The sequence below is a fragment of the Pipistrellus kuhlii genome, unplaced genomic scaffold (genome assembly GCF_014108245.1).
Source record: "Pipistrellus kuhlii isolate mPipKuh1 unplaced genomic scaffold, mPipKuh1.p scaffold_m20_p_4, whole genome shotgun sequence".
Classification (NCBI taxonomy): Eukaryota; Metazoa; Chordata; class Mammalia; order Chiroptera; family Vespertilionidae; genus Pipistrellus; species Pipistrellus kuhlii.
Window position 1 is genome coordinate 301,532 of NW_023425540.1, and position 15,491 is coordinate 317,022.

General features: G+C 40.8%; 1 protein-coding gene across 4 annotated transcripts in view; it reads right to left on the bottom strand.

The window, feature by feature from the left end:
• Positions 1–15,491, bottom strand: part of GPBP1 (GC-rich promoter binding protein 1) — a 48,660-nt gene that overhangs the window by 1,556 nt on the left and 31,613 nt on the right. For 3 of the 4 annotated variants that reach the window (XM_045571855.1, XM_036409444.2, XM_036409446.2), the window contains 7 exons: positions 13,356–13,422; positions 12,302–12,361; positions 6,800–6,984; positions 6,091–6,231; positions 4,527–4,694; positions 3,062–3,249; positions 568–670 (listed from right to left, as the gene is read on the bottom strand). In XM_045571855.1, coding sequence (XP_045427811.1) covers positions 568–670; positions 3,062–3,249; positions 4,527–4,694; positions 6,091–6,231; positions 6,800–6,984; positions 12,302–12,361; positions 13,356–13,422 — 912 coding nt within the window. The remainder of the gene's footprint in view (positions 1–567; positions 671–3,061; positions 3,250–4,526; positions 4,695–6,090; positions 6,232–6,799; positions 6,985–12,301; positions 12,362–13,355; positions 13,423–15,491) is intronic. The other variant, XM_036409445.2, reaches the window with a different exon arrangement.

Below are 15,491 nucleotides of genomic sequence, written 5' to 3' on the forward strand. Positions count from 1 at the left end.
GGAGGGGCTAAAACCACTATATTCAGTTACGCATCAGTGGCGGGATGTTCTCAAGGACTGCTGTGTAACGTCAGCCGGCACTCCACACCCTGGATGGTGCAGCCCACACACCTAGGCCGACTGCTGTTGGGGAGTAGCAGCCCGCTGACTGCATTTACCACTGTGTGCATCTGTGAGACGCTTTGCTTTGAATGTGGAGAAAGGCACTAGGAGAACTTCACCAGGCGCCAACAGCATAAGGCGGCAGACCAAGATAATTGGTTATAAAAGCTTGTGATGACCAGGATGGGCAGATACAACCCTATTGATAACAAAATAAGTAACTGATAAAAGTTTTGTGCCCACTGGGTTGGAGAGCAATGGAATGTAATATCTCTGTCCTTCTGATCTGATGACAAAGAAATAGATATATTTATATTGATGATGACCTATAATGTGATATCCAATAAACTCCTGGAAAAAACTGTAACACCCCCCCAACCCCAAAAAACTGTTTTTTAAAATCCATTGTTATGATTAAGAAAAGGCAATGGGAAGGGAACTGTTGTCTGACTCGGGTCTTCCCACCTGTTCACTAATAACTTGGAATTCTCTCATTTCATCCTCAGTTAAGGGAGCACACGTCTCGTCGTTTTCACTGTCTTCTTGCCAGCCCATCTCCTTTAACAATCTGAAAAAAGGGAGAATTAATAAATTAGAGCCGCACCTGTTTATGTCACGTGGGAGAGAACATGAACCATTTCACAAAGTCCTCAGAGAACTAGTGCATTAAACAAGGACTTGAGTTATGATTTGGATGAATTTCTGAAAGTGAGTTAACAGATGAGATTAAGCCAAATAAAACATCTTAGATAAGAAGACCAGAATGCACTGCTTAAATTCTGGTGTTTGAGGCTCTCTAGGCTGGAAACTTGCAAAAGGCACTCGTCTAGAAACTTCCAATTTGCTAAATTCGTGGACCAAAAGTAAACGCAATTTCTTACCCACTTGCTCTACCACCACCACTTCATTCTGTCCTAGCTCATCACCAGGTCTTCTACTTTGAAGAGATGGGGCTATCCCGCCCTCATGTGCACTTTGTAACTTATTTGCCTGCTGGTACCATTTCTTGTGCACGTCCGTCTCCCTCCTGAGCACCTGAGCACTGTGAACTGCGTGGTGCTCTGTAATCACGGCGAGGGCCGTCGTAAAGCTTCCTCCAGGATCCAAGCACAACGACTGATGTGGTTATTCTTCTCCTTTCCTTCATCTTAGGCCCATCGGGCAGGAGAAGACCCACCACCTCTCCAGCTGGCAAACGCAAACACCCCGCCAGAGCCGGGCGCCTGGCTCAGGGACTCAAACACTTCTTTTCCAGATGGACATGTTTTACGCGGATCTGGCGTACTTTGCAAAAAATTAATTCTACGTCTTAAGTATCTGCTACTCCTAATTACACCTATCATCTCTCAACTGGAGCCTGCAACGAATTAGCTATGTTGTATGCTTGTATGCCTTTTTAAATAACCTCATACAATATCGGTGTCAGATTCTAAATAAAAATAAATACTAGCCGAAACCGGTTTGGCTCAGTGGATAGGGCGTCGATCTGTGGACTGAAGGGTCCCGGGTTCGATTCCGGTCAAGGGCATGTACCTTGGTTGTGGGCACATCCCCAGTGGGGGCTGTGCAGGAGGCAGCTGGTCGATGATTCTCTCTCATCGGTGTTTCTAACTATATCTATCCCTCTCTTCTTCTTCTCTGTGAAAAATCAATATATTAAAAAAAAAAAAAGAATACTAGACCCGAGTTTTACAAAGAATTAAGATGACGTAAGTAAAACATCTTGCCTACTTGACAGCAGAGAAGGAAACAGATTTGGTGTTTTGCCTCTCCAATTGGTACATGCTGCCTCTGGACCATTAACTAATACTATTTCTCTCATTCCTTTCCACCATTTAACATTTCCTTCCCGTGCCCTGTCTGACCTCTAACCTCTCCTCCGTCCCTATGCCACCCAGTCCAGAGCCTGTAGATGAGACTCTAACCGGTCTCACTGTTAAAACCTGAACAATGCAGGTGGAACAAATCATCTCACGTCACCGAAGTCCAGGCTCCTAACTGTCCATTTCCTCCTGTGCCCTTAGTCCCAGGCTGTGACTGATAACTATATACTTCTGGGATAGCTTTCAAAACAAATGATCTTGAAAGAATGAACGAACAAACAAAAACTAATAACAACAACCTTGTGTTCCCCCACAATTAGAAATCTATCTTAACAAGGTCATCTCTAACTCCATGAAGGATTCAGAGCTTGTCAAGCTATTCCATCCACGGCCCCTAGAACAAATGAGGTAGGCACTCACTCCAAACACCCCCTCTCCCACAGGAGAACCAGCACCTTGCCATGTCCACGTCTCACTCTCAGCAGTGTCACAGCACAGGCAGAGGCCCTGGCACTGCTGCACCTCCTTCATGAAGAGAAGCTGAGCACACAGTGAGTGCCAGGTGCTGGGCACAGTACTGAGCATGCCATACAGACGTACACACTGTGACAGGGACACTCACAGCACAATTCACAAAATGCACAAAGTGCCAACAGCCCAATCCCGTCGGCCTGTGAACAGCAGAGCCGTACAGCGCACGGAGGTAAGAAAAGGAGCATAGAAGTGACACGTGCTGTTGGGTCTATGGACCTAGAAAACATGCTAAGAGAAGAAGCCAGACATAAAGGACAAATGCTTTAAGGTTCTGCTTCTATAAAATAACAAAAAAAGGCATAGCTACAGACACAGGATGTAGATCGGGCTGCCTACAGCAGGAAGGTGGAGGAGTAACCACGGCAGACAAGCCCAGGGTTATTCTGGGTGTATGGAAAGTGCCTAAGACTAGGCTGTGACAACAACTGCACAACTCTGAATTTACTAAAAAAAAAAAAAAAAAAGTCCATGAACTTACTTTCAAAATGTGTGAAATGTACGGCATTAAATCACACCTCAATAAACTGCTAAAAACAATATTATATTCTATAATATCAAAACCCTCAATATAAAAATACAGAAAAGTAAAAATGAGCACTAACCTGTGTTCTGCCTCAAGGGAACTAGAGAGAACATCCGTTTGCGGGAAGGTTGAGGACCGGATGACCTGCTGGGAAATGACAGAGGCATTGCCATTCTCCTGTGGGATTTCATTTTCATCAAAGTTTCGGTTTATATCTCTGTCCTGGTGAGTACTATTGCTGTTATGCAAATTAAATGAGTCTTCATCCTGATTTTTAGGGAATTAACAGTAAGAAAACACTGTTGTTAAAAACTTTAATAAATCCTAGTTCTCTTACGTTGATAACATATAAATGTAATGCTTATAATCATCCTATCTAATAAAGAAAAAATATGCTAACTGACCCTCATCCCGTCACAAAAATGGCAGCACCCACAGCCAATAAAGAGGGAATATGCTAATTGACTGACACGCCCTCAAAAATGGTGGCACTCACAGACAATGAGGGGAGATGCTAACTGATTGTCACTCCCTCAAAGATGGTGGCGCCCAGTCCCCCCAGCCGCCCAGGGCTGGCCAGAGGTGCAGGCAAGCCTCAGATGGCAGCTGCCCAGCCCTCAGGTAACCAGGGCCGCCAAGGCTTGCGCCGCCGGCAGTGGCAGCAACAGAGGTGTGATGGGGCGTCACCTCCCGCTGCCAAGGGCTCCCGGACTGTGAGAGGAACAGGCCAGGCTAAGGGACCCCCCCTCTAGGGCATGACTTTTCATGCCCCGGGCCTCTGCTTAAATTCAGAAGACTTTCTCATAAAATCTGATGGCCTGGCCAGTAAGGCTGTGTTTGAGCATCAACCCAGAAGCCAAGAGGCCACTGATCCGATCCCGGTCAGAGCACACGCCCTGGCTGCAGCTCAATCCCCAGGGGCAGGCCAGAGGCAGCCGATGATGGTTCTCTTACCACTGATTTTTCTCTCACTCTACCTCTACCTTATATCAATTAAAAAATACATAGCCAAGACCGGTTTGGCTCAGTGGATAGAGCGTTGGCCTTTGGACTGAGAGGTCCCAGGTTCAATTCCGGTCAAGGGCATGTACCTTGGTTGCGGGCACATCCCCAGTGGGTGTGTGTGTGTGTGTGTGGGTGTGTGTGTGTGTGTGTGTGTACAGGAGGCAGCTGATCGATGATTCTCTCATCGATGTTTCTAACTCTATCCTTCTCCCTTCCTCTCTGTAAAAAAAGCAATAAAAAATATATATATTTTTTAAATACTAGTTAGACACACAAAACTAAGCTGTGATGGATACACACAGATTATTAACTATAATATTCACATTTTTCAACAAAAGCAAAAACCCAAAGGATGAAGGTAGGCAATGTGGGGAGAAAAAAAATCATATTTGAACAGGAATTTTTTCAATTTTATTTTTGTATAGGAACTACAGAATGAGAGAACTGTACTTTAGGGGAAAAGTCATTAAAGTTGATGCAAGGGTCCTAACTGGTTCTGGACCAAATACTCCAAGGACCCATTACCCAAACCAAGTCACCTTCTCGGAGCCAGCGTGGCTCTCCTCCTCATGCTCCTCCTCCACTCGGTCCCGTTTCAGCGCTTTCAGAAACTCGCTCTTCTTGTCCGTGCGCATTCGGGTCAGCTTGGTGAGACGAGGCTGCTGACTGAGTTTGTCAACAGGTGAAGAGGAATTGGAGCGATTACTCTTAAGAAAAAAATTCAGAGAGATTGATAAATATGTAAACAGAGAACTAATGTCAATGTAACGTTCAAAACCACCACCACAACCTCCTCTTTCACCTTCATCCACAATACAAACCTGATGTTAAGGTCTCTGTCAAAGAGCTTCCTCTATCCCAATGTTTTATCTACTCCATTAGATAAGTAAACAAAAGTATTTTCTCAAAAAAGAAAAAAAGAACTTTCTTATCCCAGAAACAATTAAGGTCTGATAACACAAAGAACTAACTGACTCAAAGTTAGGAGTTTAAATTCTATTTTATGGAATTTCTAAAAACCCTGAAATGTTTAAGCATTTCTACAATACACAGAAAAGCAGTTGTATGCTGTCTTTCCCAGAATTCTCAGCTTCAAGGTCCAATAACAGCTCCCATAAGATCTGTTTACATGTATTTACACACAGGCACACAAAGGGCTTTATCAGTAGGATTTCACCAGGGGACATTTGGACAAGCAGGAGGGAAGGGGGAAAGAATCACGTATTGACATCCCTTTGTTTTCCGTGTTTGTTTTTTTGACAGTGGGATACAGTAGGAAACAGTTTTAGAACTCTAGATCAGGTTTTAACCATGGAAATAAGCCATAATGCTTAACTGTTGGCAAAACGTCTGTACAACTGTAATGAATCTACGCCATAGCTAACCTGCTGACAATGTTGGTACTTCACCAAAGCTCTGGCGTTCTACAATAGAGAACTAACGTGTTTCCCCGAAAATAAGACATCCTCCAAAAAAATAAGACCTAGCGCATGGAAAGATAAGACATCCCCTGAAAATAAGACCTAGCGCAACTTTGGGAGAAAAAATTAATATAAGACAATGTTTTATTTTTGGGGAAACAGGGTAGTTAGTACATGAGATGTGTTCCCACACAGTGCCCAGAGCTCTTAGTACAATTATAGTCACAAGTGTCTTCTGATTCTAAACTGGTCAGAAAACTCCCTGGCATTGAAGTTTCAGAACCTAGCAAAGGACACAAAAATACTTACCTTAGCAGGCATCTCAGCCAGTGAAAGAATGTGCATTTCCCCTCATCCCCCTCCCTCTGTCCCCTAAGTGTTAGTACTAACAAAGCTTCCTCAGCCCCTAATGCATAATTTTATAAGAAAACGTACTCTAAACTGTCATTTTCCTAATTCTTAGTCTTCCTGGTCGGTAGGTATATGGGTATTATTTTGTCTACATTTTGGGATATTTGGAAATCTTCATTAAAACTCATTCCTACTTAATTAATGCTGAAAAGTGTCAGCAAGTAGGAGAACTATCTCAAAACGTGTTGTGAAAGAACTCGTGGGTATTGCTGTAAGGAGACTCTCGTGATTACTAGGTTACATTCCTCAGAAACAATTGTAAAGGCCGCACCTCTTTCACTGTCGTCGTTGATGGACTAAAATTCTTGGCTGTTGACTTAAAAGCATTGAAGTTGCCAACACCGTATGTAGACTCATGAGAAAAAGAAGTCCCAACTTTATTCTCTTTAGTTTGGCTTTTCCACTGAGTAGGCTACAGAAAAGCACACAGACGTTAATATCTATAAAAACACAGATTACACAGAAGAGAGAAGAGAATATAAAATAAAGGGGACTACATGGGGCTTGTAAAACAGATATTTTTGTATTATATCATAATCGTTACCACAGGATTCTCTTGCATCTTTTTCTACAAATAAAATCAAAGCATGGTATTCAAATAAAAACATCTGACTACATTGCAATTTTTTTTCAGTTTTATAAACCTAAAATGAGATTTCTTTTACCTATTGTCAAGAAAACACTAGTGGGAGTTTCAAAAACCTAAAACAGTACACCAAGAAAACAGCATTATATATTGTTATGCAAATATACCATAGATGCATTTAGCAAAACAAGTTTTACAGACTTTATTTACTACTAAAACAAGAAAACACACACGACAAACACATGCCATTTAAAGGAAAATTAAAATCAATGACACACAACCAGTTCCCCACAAAACATTCCAACAATTCAGTGTAAATTTCCTAACACTATTCTCCCAAAATAATTCAACTGATATCAATTACAACATGTGATGTTCACCGTGTGGAACTTACCTTTGTGGGCGGAGCAGCAGGCTTAGGGACCAAGCCTTTATAAACGCTGGGGCCAGGCCCGTTCTTCCCGGGCTGTGCCGGGGCATTCCCTCCAGCAGGAAACCCCGACAGCTGCAAGTCCTTGGCATTGCCTTTCTTGATGACCAGCATCCTGGGCGCTCTAGATGTGGGGTTCGGAGGGTACTCTGCATAGACAAAGCACGAGCAGGCGTCAGTTTAAATTCTAACATAAAAAGAAGAGCATACTCTAAGCCTTGACTGTATTTAAATACACAGCTGCTTCCTGGGTCATGTAAGCTAAGTAAGTATAAGCTATACTCCTGCATAAGAAATACAGCTAAAACATAGCTGAGCAAATCACAGGAAGAACTGAGCCGTGTGAGTAATACAGATAATGGGCCAGCTAGACAGTAGCCTGTCAATGTTAACTATGACCAAAGCAAGATTAGCTCCTAATATATTTTATGTTCATCGCAGTTCTCATCCTAATGGCCCTTAAGACTTGAAATACCAAGTATATTTTCCGCTTTTCCCTTTTGAAAAGAGAATTTTCCTAATTCCTTTTCATTCTCACTTATTTCTACTTGAGTTATGACTGATGAGAGAGTTCTATTTTGACATACCAATCAATTCATTCAAATATTTATTGACCACTGAACTGAAGGCATTTATGAGGTGCAGGGTAACCGACTCAATCCTACATCTGAAAGTAGTACTAAGAATAGCACTTGCTAACTAAAAGCTTTTCTCAAGACCACAGCATGAAACATGAAACATGAAAAACTACTCCTAGAGTTTGATTGATGTCTGTATAATCACACAGGTGTTCCCAATTATTGCAATGAAAATTTCTGAAAACACAAGTTTCATAATTAAGAGTTCAGAATAAAATAATTAACTCAAAGAAAGAAACCCAAGAAAATCTAAATTAAAGTTCTGGTGTTGCATGTAAGAGATGATCCTGTGGTGCAGTGAGCTGCATAGATGTCTTATGGTGATGCTCCACCTCAACCAACCAAACCCAACTTCCTGAGGGGTCACCTCAGAAACTGAACTGCAGGACTCCCGGGACAGAGACTCGCAATCCTCCTTCCACGTGAACAAACCACATCCAATGTCTCCTACTTTTCCCATTTACTTTGCCAATTGGTAAACTGTATGGAAACTACCCAAATTGTTTATTCTTTTACTTTTTATTGTTACTGGGGGAGCACTGGTTAACGGGATCCACAGGCTTCAGGGCTACTTCTTTATGATACATGGTCTGCACACAGCCGTGTGTGACCACCTCCCAGGCAGACCGTCAGTCACCGTGTATGTGGCTGTTTACCCCCCAGAACTCCATCCCTCCCCTGTGTGCTCGCCTCCTACTGTCTGTGCCTGAGCTGCTCAGCGTCATACCCCACGTGATGCAGTGGCATGGTCCTTGCTCTTATTCTTTTAAAGAGAAACGGTCTGTGTTGGTGACAGGCCCTAACACTGACCTTAGAGTTAGAAAGGGGGTGATCTTAGAGAATGACTATAAATCACACGCTCATTGCATCAAGCTCCTTAGCAGGTATTCTCGTTCAATTTAACTTTAAGGCACCTGAAGGAAAGCATGACTATAAATTTTCGTATTGTTAGTGCCCCGTCATCCTCAGAAACAACTGGAATCTACCAATAACTAATTTTCAATATCCTTTTATTATCCTATTGGTCATGCTCCCAATATCTGTGAATATAATAATTATTTTCACTCCTTCCATACAAAGTCAGTGGTAGAAGTGCCTCCATTCTTTTGGAAGGAAGATGAGAAATAAAATACTGCCACATCACCCTAGCTGGTTTGGCTCAGCGGTTAGGGCGCTGGCCTTCAGACTGAAGGGTGAAGGGCATGTACCTCAGTTGCAGGCGCTAAGCACGGCCCCTAGTCGAAGCATGGGGGGTGGGGGGAGCAACTAATCGGTGTTTCTTTCTCTCCTCTACCCCCTGCTCTCTCCCCCCCTCTCTTCCTCTCTCTGAAAAACTAAATGGGAAAATTTAGGTGAGGAATATATAGTTACATGTAATACAAAACAAACTGGCCATATGCTTAATTTCTCATCCTTTCTTTCATTATACTCTCCATAGCTGCCATATAAAATTTGTTTCACTTATTATTCTTTGACATATCACTTAAAAATTTTTTTTCCTCTTTGGCCTCTTCATAAATTTACTAGAATCTCCCTGGTTTATTAGATTTGGACAACATAACTAGTTAATATTTATTAAACACCTATGACATGACCAAGGATTTTACATAGTCAACAATCATTAATACTTTTCTCATGAGGATTATTGTGATGATCCTCATATCTAACACACGACAAAATTCACTCTGAGAGAGTAAGTACAATCTTCCAAAGCCTAAATTAACCAATACGTACAAGGCCGAATGTTAGGGTCGTCTCATTCCAAAGCCCATGCACTCAGCACTGCACTGTGCTGCTGGAGCGCATGGCGCTGCTGGCCAAGCTCCTCCAAAGGTTCGCCTCCCAACGAGAAACACTGACACTGAGACTGCACCAAGTTGTCAGAATAAGAGGCTTGTAAAGGGACACTACCCATGACATCAGGGACCCCGGCCCCCTTCACCATCACACCAACGCCATTTTTAATGGAGTTCCTCATTATCTTGACTCAGAAAATAAACAACTTTATTTTTTTTTTTCCTTCTTCTATTAATACTCATCCTAAGGACATTTTTCCATTGATTTTTTAAGAGAGTGGGAGGGGGAAGGACAGAGACATCAATTGGTTTGCCTCCTGCATGTGGGGCCAGGGATGAAGCCTGCAACCGAGGTACCAGTCCTTGACTGGAATCAAATCAGGAACCTCCTGTCCACAGGCCAATGGTCTATCCACTGAGCCATACCAGAGAGGGTGGAAAGAGGGTGAACAAAAGCACACAGCCAAAGGGTAAAACAGTAACTGGACCGCATCTTCACACTCGGGGAGGACACCGAGTCACATAAGACTCACTATACAAATATTAAACTCAGAGAATCTGTACCTGTTGTGAGCACATTTTTTTAATCCTCACCCAAGGATATGTTTTTACTGTTTTTTAGAGAGCGGCAAGGAGAAAGAAACACTGATGTGGAGAGAAACACTGACATTGGCTGGGACCCACATGAGCCCCAGCAGGGGATGGAACCTGCAACCTAGGACTCTGCCCTGACCAGGAACTGAAGCCACAGCCTATGGTGCCCGGCGACACTCCCGCCAGGGGAGCCAGGCCAGGGCACTATGAACACTATTCTACTCAATAGCCTGTTGACATCGTTTTTATAGACTGATGTTGTTTGAACTTTTTAATTTAATGAAATTTGTTTTGCTTTGCAACAACAGTATGACAGTGTTAAACAAATGAGTTTAACGATTTATGTCAATAGCGGGGGTAAGGCACTTTTCCTTTAACAAACCCTCATGTTACTCATATGAAGGACAGGCTTAAAGAAATGCACTTCTAAAGTAAAAACCATTTCCACGATGAACAAGTAATACTCCTAGCCCTGACAAAATAGAATTTACTTGTGGCAAGTTGTCCAATCAAACCCCCTTACCTTTCTTTTCTCAACCTTGATCCTTGGAATAATCTTAACTGTTCCCATATAAGAAGGACATCAAGGAAAGTGGAGTCATTTCAATACATAATTTATCCATATAATGCTTTTACAAAGATATTTGATAGATTATTCCCTTCTCTTGATCCTGCTTACAAAGTTCCTTTTAAAAAATCAACAGTGCTTTTCAACATGATCTAACTTATGTAATGGAATCATATCTATATGCTTGTGGCTAATATCATTGGAATTCTCTAGAAAACATCCCACCTTTAAAAACCAGTCACCAGCTGGTTTGGCTCAGTGGATAGAGCGTAGGCCTACAGACTGAAAGGTCCCAGGTTCGATTCCGGTCAAGGGCATGTACCTTGGTTGCAGGCACATCCCCAGTGGGTGGTGTGCAGGAGGCAGCTGATTGATGTTTCTCTCTCATTGATGTTTCTAACTCTCTATTCCTCTCCCTTCCTCTCTGTAAAAAATTATAATATCGATAATAAAATATATTTTTTTAAAAACAAAACTAGTCACCAATTTGCTTTGATTTTGAAAGCTAAACAAAATTCTTAAAAATGAACCTTAATGCTCTCAAGCAGTATATCAATTATGAGCAAAAGTCAGATAAGTCCAGCAAGTTATAAAGGAATAGTCACAAGAATTCGGAGATGAAACAAGACTAAGTTTTAAGTTGATTACTAATGACAGGTTTTCATGACTTAGTTTCTTAAGCACTGCATGTCTGTTAGGCTCTGCCAATAACATATAGCTGACAGGTTGTGTCCACACAAAAATAGCCAGTAGGAGTCCTGAAAACACAAACATCAGTCCCTAATTATGTCTCAAATTGCATACAAACCATAATAAACCTATCATTTTATCTCTCCTCACACCCCAAACAAAGCCACACAACTAAATTGTTTTTAAAATTCCCGAGGGCACACTGAAACATCCTGAATATTTGCTTTAGTTTCACATTATGAAAGAATGGAAATAAGATGGACCTAGTGAGCAACAGTGGCCCTGGTTAAGGTCACAGGTAGAGCTGCATGAAGGTGTTTCCAGTAAATCCAATTAGCTTATAAGTAGAATCAAGCTTATGTAACTATTTCTTAAATGGCTTAATTACTTTCCCAAAAGGTTTTTTAAATTGAGATGTTATGTTTAGGCTCTAGCAATTTTTGATCTATAAGAAATAATTTCAGGGACAAACTGATTTATTTTTATATGCATTACATTTCCATTATTAAATTTTTACTTACCTGGAAGGAAGCACTAGAAAAGGTTCAATTGAAGTCTTTCCTAAATTTCTCTCATGTCTTCCTCAGGAACATAATCACTATTTTAAATGTTGCAGTGGGTAAAACAGTATTTGGGAACCCAGGGTGGGGAAGAGGGGAGGGAGGAGCGAGAAAGGAATAATAAAGTGCTATACAATGGAAGTTTCATTGTATTCCTATGGGAAGTACTGGGAATTGACCAATTAACCAAGCCACCATGAACCATTTCTTTCTAATGCAGACACACTTCTCAGTTTACCTAAGACACAGACAGTCAAGAGTGCATCTTCCTTTTAAACATCTTTCAACTATAGTGCTCAAATCCTTATTACACCAACCCTGAAATAGTAGAACCAAAATCCTTTATTAACACATGGTCTTCTCAATATTTTCAAAGATGTATTTGCCTTTAAATCATTTCTAAACTTATCAAATTAACAAAGGATCAATACCAATAGTATCTATAGGAGATTTTATATGACAAATGCTCACTGACATTCTTGACTTTTTATGTACTTTCATTCTAATCAAATCCAAATCATTCCTAATTCCTTAGAGAATCTATTTAACACCTTCCAGGTGATTCTATATTCTTATGCAATCAGCTGTTCCCAGAAAAACTGAATAATAAGGAAACATACCTAAGAGAGGAGCTTGGGAGATTTTTTTGGTTGGGTATGTGTGTGTCTGGGCGTGTAGGCCTGGGGAGAGTGGTAGAAATACTAATTTGCAATACAGAAAAAACAATGCCATTCACATGGTTCTCACAAAAGTGTCTGACCGCCCCCACCCCCACCCTCAAAAACCCTTAAATCAATCTGGAGATCAAAAGAAACAAAGTAATTCCTCAGAGCATTACCCCATAAATACAATAAAGAACAGCACAGGAAGTGGCAAAGTTTAAAATAATGCCTTTATTGTTAGGACTAGTATGCTGCCACAGCCACAATCCTTGTTTTGATAAGTTGTTGACTTTCAGTAGAAACATACAAATGAACGTGTACAAGTTCCAAAGTGAATGCACCACCTTTGAATTTGGTATCAAATAACAAAAATTTATTTTTCGGATATCAAATCTTTATATTGTAAATGTTTCCATTATTTTAAACTTCACTTGAATCTTTAAAAGGCTGTCTAATTTATACTAAGTGCAGTTTAAATCTTTTGTAAGATTCTATTAAACACTAAGCAATTTTAAAGAAAACGGAGTTATTACCAGAAAAACTGTCATTAAGCTTTGACAATCAAAAAGCAAATAAATTCAAACAGACTAGTTCAATAGGCAAATTGGTATATTTCAATACTCTGTGTAACCATTTTCATAGGCATGATTAGAAGTATGAATCTTTCCAGTTAACAAGTTTTCAACTTTGAAAAACTAAAAATTAATTTAAAACTAAGTCTTTTCTTTAGATGATGATTGGGGTACTCTCCAAATACGTCCATTCATTACATTAACGTAAGACCGTTTTTTAAAAATTCATGTTAGTAAACTTAATGGTACAAATCAATTACTCTGACTCAAAAATCTATCTTGTTTTTAAAAGCTAAGTGCCACCCTTTTGTAGCTAAGCACATCAAAATTTATTTAAAAGAAAAGGTTTAATTCTGCCCTATTTATTTTTAAAAACACAGAAAAGTAAAACCTACAAATAACATTTTATACCCCTCAAAGATAAATAAAAAAGTACTTACCCCATACGCCCGCAGCTAAAGACTTATTTTGATTTGGTTCTCTCTCATATTCAGGATTTAAAGACGGCTGGAAGTTGGAATGAAAACAACACAAAAAAATGTTTAACCTCTCACATTTAAAAAAAACAAAAATCCTTTTAAAAGTAACCTCAAAATCATACTGAAAAATGACATCATCATCTCAATAATTAGAGTAATTATAATCATAGCCTTAATTTTCAACTTAGTCTGCTCATTATTATAATGATTACTACCTATCCTCCCTCCTCGTAGGAGAAAACAAGAACAATGTCTTTAAATATGTCCCTCCTCCCCGATTGCATGAGAGAAAAGTGTCCAACACCTCCCCCCACCACACACACACACACACACACACACACACACACACACACACACACACGGAGTGCAGTCTGCATCCATCTGAGGAACATCCTTTCTCAGCACGAGGTCAAGAGCAGCGAAGAGGAGAACCAAATTGCCCCCCAATGCTAGTTTTCATTACTGGATGCTTTCATTAGCAACTCGTTCTCAAAGCCAAGTGCAAATTCTATTTTAACAAGTGATGCTCGGAATATTAAAAAGAATGGAGCCCTCGCTGGTGTGGCTCAGTGGATAAAGCATCAATCAGCCTGCAGACTGAAGGATCCCAGGTTCGATTCCAGTCAAGGGCACATGACCCAGTGGCAGGCTCGATCCCCAGTAGAGGGGCGTGCAGGAGGCAGCCAATCAATTATTCTCATCATGGATGCTTCTCTCTCTTCCTTTCTGAAATCAATAAAAATGTATTTTTTTAAAAAAGAAATGGAGTTGAGCACTGAATGTGTGCTCTAAAGCTAATCTTAATAGATATGTTTACCATCTAAAGTCCTAAGTTTCCATTAGTTATATCAGATATGTCCCATATTACCTAGCAACACAGCATGCCATGCCATAAAGGTGCTTAACATGTGTTGAAAAAATATGATCAAGTGATGAAGGCTTAGATCTGGATGTGTTGAGTTAGTATAGCGCTGGGGTGTTGATCTGTGAGTGCCTTGGGTGGGGCCTGAATGAGGCTGGTTGACCTATTTGGAAATGTCTTTTGTGTGAAGTGTATCATTGGGCATGCGGAGGTATTATTTTTTTTTTCTTTGTTATATTTTATTGATTTTTTACAGAGAGGAAGAGAGAGGGATAGAGAGTTAGAAACATCGATGAGAGAGAAACACCAATCAGCTGCCTCCTGCACACCCCCTACTGGGGATGTGCCTGCAACCAAGGCACATGCCCTTGACCGGAATCGAACCTGGGACCTTTCAGTCCGCAGGCCGAAGCTCTATCCACTGAGCCAAACCGGTTTCGGCTGGAGGTATTATTGATATGAGAAAATGCTAAGTAACAGATTTACTATCTGAAAAGGGATTTACTATCGGGGAAAGGGAGGGAGGAAGAGACTGAACATAAACTGTGCACCTATGGATGAGGACAATGGGGGATGGGGAGGGGACGGAGGGTGGGGTGGGAACCTGGTGGAGGGGGGAAGAAATGAGGAACCTTTGTAATAATATGAACAATAAAGATTGATTTAAAAAAAAAATAAAAATGAATCCTCCCATGACAACATTACCAAAAGCCCCAAAGGGCATGCATGCAAACTAGTATGGATTCCTGACACAAACTCAAGACTGGTGGCAGTTCTATGTGTTTTGTCAGGACCCCTCTAGTATGAGACAGCAGACTATCGGTCTGCATGCCAGGACTAGGATTGTAATGGCTAATGCCGGCCATCTTGGGAGTGGGGGTGGAGCATAATAATTGTAGCAGCAACTAGGTTGCATTGAGTGCTTGCTATATGTCAGGCATTGTTTTATTAGATGACATATTTGTATCACTCATTTAACCCTCACAACTCTATGAGAGCACACTGTTATATTTCTGATTTGTTTAGATTATAAAAATTCCATTTCATAGTAACTAGCGAGTGGAAAAATGGGAAGGTACAGTGATTGCAAGGTTACCAGATTATAGGATAGAAACTAAGCATAATTCTTGTCTCTTTTTTAAAATATTTTGTTGATTTTTTACAGAGAGGAAGGGAAAGGAATAGAGAGAAACATCGATCAGCTTCCTCCTGCACACTCCCTACTGGGGGTATGC